The following is a 10,048-nucleotide window of genomic DNA, read 5'->3' on the forward strand; positions in this document are numbered from 1 at the left end:
ATCACACAGGGATTTATAATACTCTTATCTGTGCCATTTGTATTTGCGAAAACCTGAAAACTCTAAATTATTTGGAATAATTAAAACTTTTGGGTAATTTGATACAACGTACAGTTTAATATGACTCCACCACACCACCTGCGATAAAAAGAAAGACGTCTGCTTTTCTGCGTTGAATGTTCAGTTTTGTAAACACATGGCCTGTAGAGTATACCTGCTAATTTTGTTAATAAATTTATGTTTTGCAGCCAAAAAAGATGAAAAGGTAGACTTTTGGTCCTGAAATTATTCATCATTATTCATTTTTTAATATCGAGAAAATTTCTACAAGTTTTAGCTCATGCACAACACATTTATCATTGTTTTGACTGGATGTTAGTTAATTTGAATTGGCGAGTTAGCGTTTTACAAGAATGACAGTGATTGTAACTGTTTCTGATGGTGTAACATGTTATTTCATCATGTCAATAGTTTTTTATGTGACTTAATTTATTCAGCATGGAAAAGAATTTCTGGAGAAAGAAAGGAAAAGTCTATTGTTAGAAAAGATAACATGTACTCTGAAGAAGATCACACCACGATCACTGGATAATCTACGTCTTTCTTACAAGGTACATGTAGAAACAGGTCCCTGATAGGCCTAATTGCATCTTTGAATTAGTTATTGATCAACTTATATATCATAAATAGTTTAGCTATTATAGCTTGGTTATGCTATTTTATATAGCTTGATTTATTTTTATTTTTTAAATTTAGCAGTTTTCAGTACAATTTAAATTCTTATATTGCTGTTGGATACAGTAGGGCCTCAATACTTAATTGCATTGCAGCAGTTAATTCAACACTTTCCAAAGAAAAAAGATTTTTTTTTCAGAAACTTAACTGTTAATACCTCATTGTGTACATTAGGGCAATGATAAGTATAACGCCATTCTTTTGATTTAACAATTTACAAGCAAAAGTCATGTTGACTTAAGTAAGCTTTCATTGTGTATTGATCTATTCATACTGAGTTAAATTTAGTGCATGTTTGCTACCAACATAATCATCAAACTTGTGCATTTTTGTTTGTAAATTCCTTTAAGAGCTGGTTACATTTTAAAATATTCTGTTTTGTGTCTTGTTTTGCAAGGACACATACTGTGGTAAACATTTGTTTATAGGTCATCTTTTTGCGACATTATTTTACATTTGAATATTAAGTTTTGAAAGGGGTTTCGAATAGCAAATATTTAATGTAGCTATTTCATACTGCCTTATAAAGAATATGTTTAGATTAACAAGCATCAGCTGACCATAGAGATTTCTTTTATGTAATGTTATTCAATGAATTCACTGAAACCTGCATGAAATATACTTTCAGTCATTTGCTAAATTTTTCTTGTACCAGTATTTCAGTACTAATAGTTTGATTGTTGCTTAATGTGTTTGGATTTCATTGTAGGTCACAAAAGCTTTACCATGTTACATAGATGCTTTGCTGGAAAATCCTAAAGATTGGAAGAAGTGGACTGTACTAGGTGATTTATATGAAAAAAATTTGAAAACCTCCCAAGCATCTACTTGTTTCAAGATGGCCTCAAAACTAGTTGGGCCTGTAAGCACCTATATTTCTGACTGGAGTTTTATTGGCCCATTTGTAATAGGAAAAATTGAGTGGGATGGAGATCCCTTAGAAGCATATGGTGGAATTCGTAATGTTTCAAAATACAGATACAGGAAGGGTGAACAATTTTATTCAGAGCTGGTAAAAGACACTTTAATAGAATGGAAAACTTTCAAACAAGAAACTGCTGATAATGGAATCCAAATTTCTCCCTCAGTTCAGTGGAATGAACTGATAAATTCTCTGGGATCAGTGGGGATAACAGAATGGCAAGGGTGGATGGTGGGAGATATTTATGTGACTGAGAGAGACCAGAATATACTTATCCAATGTCTTGGCTTACATACTGTGTATGTGGATGATATACCTGTAGCTAGTGATGTATATCATAGGGAAAAGTTCTGGTTTGGTGTTCATCTTTCAAGAGGAGTTCATTCGTTTTATGTTCATTTGAGAACAAAGGTGACAGCCACAAAGAAGTGTATATTTCAAGTTGATTCCTCCCCAGTTCGGGTTTTAGCCCCACACTTCCTCCCTGATTTAGTAGATGGGCACCTGTTCAGTCAGTATATTTCTATTCCTATATCCAACTATCATCATTCCAAATGGGTCAAGGTGACAAAAATAACAAGCACTCAGGTAGAATTAGCTATAGAAACTGAAAGGTCTTTCAGTATAGCACCTGGACAAACTGCACACATTCCAGTCCAATTAAGAAAGACAGAGGAAAAGATCAGCTCAGGAGACTGTGACCATTTTAACTTTGTAGTGAAAATCATCACTTCAGAGGGAGTTAATTCTTTACCACTGGAATTTAGATGCAGGAGATCTGGTCAGTCTTTTCTCTTTACATTCTTAGATCATGATGGTTCTGTACAGCAGGCAGCTGCTGTGGAGCCCATCATGGCGTGTAACACTGAACTATGTCCAGTGCTGCTTACACTTCATGGAACAACCGTCCCTCCACAAAACCAGGCGGATAGTTACAAAAGGATGGAGAGTGAGAAGTATGTGTTCGGTGTTGACAAAGCTTGGCTCTTGGCTCCCACAAGGTATGTATGCATGTAGTTGTACATGTACTTTAAATACATGTTAGGATAAAGCAATTCGATAAAACATGGTTTCTTGCTTACAGCAGTCAATTTCATTCCCCTCATCTTTAAAATGTATCGTGAATTTATTGGATTAATAAATTATTTCAGTAATGAATCAAATTTATTCCTCTTTGGCTTTTTACCATCACTGTGTTTTAAATGTTTAAACATAGCCTTAATTACATACCAGTCTACCAATAAGTAATACAAGTATTTGGCATTGCATCAAAGATTTATATGGTATGGACACAAAGTGTTGCAAGACACAAATACAGTAAAGGAATACTAGTACATGTACTGGAATCTTGAATATGGGATTTTAAAAAACTTTTGCTGAATTTTGAAAAATGTCTTAATTTTTAGACATGGTGCACATAATTGGGAAGGTCCTGGAGCTCTTACTGCTATTTCTGCTCTCTTTGCATTGACAAAACTTGTTCAGGAACACAGTTGGGTTGCAAAGAAGATAGACCCAAATCGGGTTGTATATGCAGGTATACAACAGTACCTAATTTGATGCTCAAAAGTAATTTTGTGTTTTAGCATATTACATTTTTAGTAGCTATTGAATTTCTTCTGAAGTTTGAATAATACATCTTATCTCATCGATGTTCAGGTCATTCAATGGGTGGACATGGTGCGTGGCACCTGGCCACACACTACCCAGACCGTGGTCTAGGATTGATCACCCTGGCAGGGTGGATAAAAAAAGAGGAATATGGAGACAGTAATCTTTTCTTCAGGTAAAAAGAAACTGTAAAGTACTCTATGTACATGTACTGGTATTAGTATCATTAATCGGCCTATAGACTATGGTATTAGTCTTGACACAACCAGACTCTAATGACTATGACATGTACAAATCATTATGTATTCAATCTTGTTCCAAGTCTGGTTTTAACTGAGGAAAATCTCATGACCAGAAAGAGGCCTTGTTTGTTGCATCAAATTTCTGCTCTTTACTTCACTGTATAAATATAATCAATTCATGGTTTCCAGTTTCCTAATGTTACAAAAACCATTGACTAACATTGATTGATGGGGATATATCTTGATGGGGGATGAATTTTTACATTTTGCAAGTTAAAATCATCAACAAGAATCTTTACTAGATGTTTGTTCTTGTTAATTGTCCAAAATAGATAATGTAGATGTTTTAATTAAAGCCCCTGTCACACTGTTATGATTTTGAGCTATGATAGTGTACAAATTCAATAATTGCACTTTTTTGGGGTCAGGTTTAGAGAGAGTTCGTAGGCTCTCTTCCTTCATCCCAGCAAATCTCCAAACGCGGTGTTTGTTTTGAGCATGTTCAAATCAATCGTGCCCACCATACGATTTTTAAAATATTCGTAGACTTTCCTTGAAATTCCCACTGCACTCATGCAAATAGTTGCAATAAATCTCCAACATTCGTAGGAAACTCGCTAAACTTTGTAGTACTTAAGATGCTTCATATATCCTACGATCTACGCAGAGTATTCTATGAGTTCATGCCATAGTTTTTCAAGAACAGTACAAGAACCTTACAAATGAACTACGAGTTAGTACAAAAATACGAGACTAGTAAGTGTTTCCCAATAGTATTCTTCTTTTGATTACTTAATACCTCGTTCAGTAATTATAAAAGTTTATTACAGAACCTTGTTTTTCAAAATTTTACTTGTAATTTCTTCATTCTTTATAAAATTGAATTTTGTTCTTCGTTTATAATATTTAAGGAATAAATCAAATATTACTGCTGTCACTTTCAATATTATTTAAACAATTAATGAACTAAAACAATATCACGATCCTCTTATTCATTTATAATTACAATAATAAACGTCCGTCAGCAAATTCTTCAAACAATTTTACTCACAGTTGCAAACAATTTTAACATTGTCACAATATGTATTTTGTTGGTAATCTTAACTCACAAATTTACATCAATGTGTATGTGTTTTCATTAATCTTTTACAATCTATATGAATATTACTCTGACTGCATTATTCATATTATTTTGTGAAATAAAAAAATACTTCCAGGCAAGTATCTTATGCAAAAGTACAATCATTATTTTGTATTTGTTTAATAATCACATACCAGATATATATTGGTAAAAACTTTTATTAATTCATGACAATATCGTGTTTCAATCCTACAATTCAGTACTCATTTGTGAGAATATCATGTACAAATCGTCGTCTATCTTACCTGCTTGTAGGAAGATCTCAAAGCGTTCATTACTCAATCGCCAAAATTCATACATGATTCGCCACAACTCATCCTGTTATTGCACAAACATCGAACATTGTCGAGCAGATATCGCAGTCGAGTCGTACTAGATTTGGAAAAAAGCATCGTCTGTAGAATTATCGCAAGACTGACCTGGCGAATAATGGCAATTTTTAACTTATAGTAATTCTTGGGCAATCGTAGTATAAATCGTGACAGTGTGACAGGGGCTTAAGATACATTGTGTCTTTTAAAAGAGAGATACATGTAACTATCATTTAAAAGAGTGATTTCTTTTGAATTTTGCCTGAAAGGTAACTAGAAATGATTTTATTTAAAAAAAGGTTGAGAATTTTTTTTGAAGAAGTCATCACTAAAGAAATATATTTTGGGAGTACACGGTACAGAGGGTTTCTGCAACTGAAAAGGAATGAACCAATTTGTTAATCACATATGAATTTTACAGGCATGATATATCAGCAAGTCATGTAGATCCAGCAATTAAATTTATCTTGGAGGCTTGTATAGCAGAAAATGATGCTGACAGACATATTACAAACATTAAAGTAAGTTGCATCTATAAAAATTTTGACCTTGACCCACTTTGCATCACAAGGTCAATCATTTTCTGAAAAAATATTGTTTGGACCAAAACATGAGATTCATTAAATATACAGACTTTAAACTTGTATCATAGATAAATGGTATATCACTAAGCTGAACTCTTTTAAAAATTTTGACCTTGGTTTAATATTTTCATTTCAAGTGAAATTAGAACAAAACATTCTTAGTCGTTTCTTTGACAAAATCTTCAATCTTGATACAGAAAACAATGATGATACACTTAGATGTACAGTTGTTAGATGTTATACTTTGACCCTTTTTTAACTCAATGTCAATTTAAGAAAAAATCCAAACTTTGTCCATGCAGACTCTAAGGTTGAAATCCTTCAACAGACAGACTTCAAACTTGGAATGGGATAGATGATCAAGAGAAAAAGATGACCCATACCGAACTTTTGAAAAAATATGATAGATAGATGAACCCAAGCAAAATATTTAACATTGACTTAAAAATTTAACTTTAAGGACACGAAAAAAAAAATTCTTATTCATTTCCTGAATATGCTTTGACAGAAGTCTCGAACTTGAAACAAAGAACAATAGTAATTAAATGAGATATACTGTTGTTAAATTTTTGACTTTGACTCTTCTAATCTGAAGGTCAACATTCAGAAAAATCCAAAATTTGGCCCAGAAATTAATTTCAAAACCCTTTGACTGAAAGATTTCAAACTTGACACAAAGATGGATGGAATAAAGCAAAATGAAGTCTAGAAAAATATTTAATCTTGATTTATTTTAAATCTCAAGGTCATTTATCATTTGAAAAAATATTATCCAATATTGATACAATATATGTTACACTCTAGTTAATTAAGAAGTATATAAACTATACTAATCTAAAGGAAGAATGTTCTATTTTTTAGGATATTCCAATCTTAGCGAGAATTGGTGCCGATGACAGAACTGTTCATCCATTTTATGTACGCAGAATGTATCGTCTGATGAAAGAAATTAAAGCCAACATCATTTACATGGAAATCAATGGGAAAGAGCACTGGTGGTGGGATACAAAGTAAGTCCTTGTGATCTTGTATTTATTGTAACATCTATAACACACATTATCCTGATAGGATTGTTTTGTAATACAGATGTTCATCATATTGTCCAATCAGATTATATCCAATCACTATATGTAATATATTTCATGTTATTACTTTGATGTTTTTACAAAGAGGTTTTAATGAAGATTTATTACTTTCTCAGAGAAACAAATGACGGGGGTGTTGTTAATGACCAACAGATCAGAGACTTTACTAATGCAAGGTTTGTGGAGGGTATATCTCAGTGTAAAGTCACTGAAGGAGAGAAAGACTGCAGTGAGGGGAGAGAAAATAAGTACAGCAGAGAGAACGTCAGGAACTTCACCCTTGTGACCTATAACCCTGCCCTTGGGGATGGGCTGAATGGAATTCAAGTATTGCAACAAAGTATCCCCATGAGAACTAGTAAAATTATTGTAAGATATCTTTATACACTTAGGTAAAGATGTACCAGCTAGTATATACCTTGTGTATGTTTTATTTTCTTCTATCAATTTCACGGTCTTTGAAATAATTCAGTGCCATCCTTATTATGTCACTTTTGTTTCTAATATATTGAATTAATCAAACTTTGCTTGTCTGTTGCAGGGGAGTATTTCTAGAGGTGCCATTAACTTACAAACTGTAAATGTAGCAAGGTTTAGCATACAGGAACCACCAAACAGGAAGACCAATTATAGACAGAAAGTTCTAAAGGTATATCATGTGTGACACACACCTCCAAGGATTTCCATGAACATTGTGAACCTTAATTATTGTGTGTTTCCATGTTATAGTTTAGATATGAATATTATGATTTTGACACAGATATGTTATGAATTCTACTTACTAGGTAGATGGTAAAAAAGTTGAAATGCCTGGTGGAAAAGATTCCAAAATATTTGTGTGTCTAAAGAAAGGTAACTCCAGTTTGAAGTTTTTTTTACTAGTTCTGACATATTCTTGCTTGTGTTGTTTTAGTCATCACAAAACAAATATTGATGAGAGTAAATTTCTGACAGGAAACTGGAAAATCTGTGATGAAAAGTCTTTGACTGGAAGAAATAGTTCCACTTATGGACCAGCCAGGAGAGTGGCTGAGCACAAATTTGTGATTATCATAGGCAAGTTTGTAAAGTGTTGAAGTGCATTTACTGCATAAACAGTAAAACATGGTTATAGCAAACACGCTTATAATAAATTAACGCTTACAGCAAAATGATTTTCATTCCCCTTGACTATAAAATATGTTGTGAACTTGACGGATATAACGAAGTAAAATCACCCGTCCCTGGCACTTCGTTATAAACATGTTTTACTGTACAATGTATTTATCAGCACTATATAATTAAACAGTTAACTATGTGTAAAAATGTTGACTGGTGTTTGAGTTCAGGAACTCTAGGATCTCCAGAGGACTCTGCAAGACTGCAGGCTATGGCAGTGTATATAGCCAACTTGTTCCTGCTGACCTCCGACACAACCGTAGAGATCATCAAGGACATTGATGTGGACCCCACCACAGTAGGTCAGTGTCAGTCCACTACAAGTCAATACAGTAAAACTCGGTTATAGCGAAGTTCCAGGGACCAATGGAATTACTTCGTTATATCCGTAATTCGTTATATCCGTATAACGAATTTGAAATAATATTTATAGCGAATTCACTATAAACATGTTTTCTTTCACTTTCACCAGACTGTATCTTTTGCTAATTGATGCATAAATTAAAACTTCATTACTTAGATACCTTGAATAATCGGACTGTGAATTAAAAAAATATATGAAAACAAGTTCCTTCAAACTATTTTTTTAAATGGTAGTGCACACTTTTATAAACTGTAAAGAAATTCATTATAAAGGTGTTAATTTTCGTTATTATTCACCTCTACGGGACTCAAAATCAGTTCGCTATATCCGTAAATTTGTTATATCTGAATTCGTTATAACCGTAAAATTTTGCAAAGATTTGTTAAGCATTATATCTGGGACTCAAAAAAAACTTCGCTATATCCCAAATTCGCTATATCCGTATTCGTACTAAACGAGTTTTACTGTATTGTTAAAAACTCTCTAATTCTGACGTACTAATTATAAATTTATCAAAATTTTTAATGGAATAAATTTTTTATTTTATTTTGTTATAATATCAGAGGATATGAACTTGATCGTTCTGGGATCAGAAGAGGAGAACCTGGTCACAATCAGCTTTCTGGAAGACATTCCAATAAAGAGGAAAGGTATTAATTTGACAGATTGGTTGTACATACAATGTTCTCAAAATGATTTTGCTGCTGAGACTTGTTTCTGTACATTTGCCTCTGGTGATTTCATATCATTCAATCTTATATAAATCATCACAGAATTTTCTACTATTACTTGATTGTAATGTTTTCAAAAAGGAAATGTAAGATCAGGTTGCATCATATTTTACTTTTAATTGATTTGATCATACTATGAGTAAGCAACACTAAGCATAGACTAAAGAAGCAAGTTACATTTCCTCTTTTGTTAGACTTCTTCCATTTGGCAGAGCGTGAATATCCAATGAACATAACTATTAATATAACATACCAGTAGGCTAATTCTTATCCTCATGTAGTCTGTAATATGGATATACTCATGCATATCTCTGGTTTGCAGAAGGGACCTTCATCCTAGAAGAGTGTAAATTTGATGACAGTAGAATGGGACTCTTGACTCTTGCACCTCATGGAAAAGGCAGACTGGCTCTGCTGATTCTGGGGAACTCTGTAGAGGGATTGATGGATGTTGTTTCTCTGGCTACGCCTACAATTCCACCAATGACAAGGTCACCGGTAGGTATACGTGTAGATAAACAGGTCACTGTTCCTCATGCACGGGCCAAAAATAATATTTTCCTTATTTGTAATTTACCTATATCCATCATTGAACTAAATGAATTTCACTGTACTTTATTATATATCTATGGAATTCTACAGTATTCAAATCAAAATTGACACCATATTTCAGTTTTCCAATTTGCTGCCAGATTATGTCATCACTGGACAAGACTTTCGGTTGAAAGGACCTGGAGGATTTCTATGTGCTGGTTTTTATGGAAACCAATGGGAATACAGAAGTGAAATGTCCTCCTGTGTTTGCTAAAAGTCATCGAAATTTATCAAGATGTGCAATTATAAATTTAATCTGCTTAGTAGAACTTTTTGACACAAATATTTCAGCTGATTTTTTCAATCTTCTTCATCCAATGTCTCATCCTTATTTGGTTTGTGGACTTTAAAAATTTACAACTGCATTGCTGCCTTATTTTTCTTATGTTGTTACCTTATCATATCAAGTGTAATTCTGTGGAAAATGTGTAATGAAACAATCCATGTAATTGTGTAGCCCAGGAGGGTCCTGATTTAATGCTATACTGGTAGTTTTTACTGTATTTTTATTGTACAAAAATTAATTATGTTGAATTAATGACATATGCTTTGATTAATTGTACTGTTATT

General features: G+C 33.1%; 1 protein-coding gene across 1 annotated transcript in view; it reads left to right on the plus strand.

Moving 5' to 3' along the window:
• The first annotated feature begins 127 nt into the window (after positions 1 to 127).
• Positions 128 to 10,048, plus strand: part of LOC128178306 (uncharacterized) — a 10,592-nt gene continuing 671 nt past the window's right edge. Inside the window, exons 1-15 of the mRNA XM_052845413.1 lie at positions 128 to 265; positions 498 to 611; positions 1,445 to 2,658; positions 3,064 to 3,194; positions 3,317 to 3,443; positions 5,384 to 5,483; positions 6,408 to 6,556; positions 6,748 to 7,000; positions 7,173 to 7,280; positions 7,417 to 7,483; positions 7,586 to 7,687; positions 7,960 to 8,091; positions 8,717 to 8,803; positions 9,207 to 9,382; positions 9,558 to 10,048. The exon at positions 9,558 to 10,048 is cut by the window's right edge and continues 671 nt beyond it. Coding sequence (XP_052701373.1) covers positions 197 to 265; positions 498 to 611; positions 1,445 to 2,658; positions 3,064 to 3,194; positions 3,317 to 3,443; positions 5,384 to 5,483; positions 6,408 to 6,556; positions 6,748 to 7,000; positions 7,173 to 7,280; positions 7,417 to 7,483; positions 7,586 to 7,687; positions 7,960 to 8,091; positions 8,717 to 8,803; positions 9,207 to 9,382; positions 9,558 to 9,692 — 2,964 coding nt within the window. The 5' untranslated portion in view covers positions 128 to 196 and the 3' untranslated portion in view covers positions 9,693 to 10,048. The remainder of the gene's footprint in view (positions 266 to 497; positions 612 to 1,444; positions 2,659 to 3,063; positions 3,195 to 3,316; positions 3,444 to 5,383; positions 5,484 to 6,407; positions 6,557 to 6,747; positions 7,001 to 7,172; positions 7,281 to 7,416; positions 7,484 to 7,585; positions 7,688 to 7,959; positions 8,092 to 8,716; positions 8,804 to 9,206; positions 9,383 to 9,557) is intronic.

Source organism: Crassostrea angulata, chromosome 3, assembly GCF_025612915.1.
Source record: "Crassostrea angulata isolate pt1a10 chromosome 3, ASM2561291v2, whole genome shotgun sequence".
Taxonomy (NCBI): domain Eukaryota; kingdom Metazoa; phylum Mollusca; class Bivalvia; order Ostreida; family Ostreidae; genus Magallana; species Magallana angulata.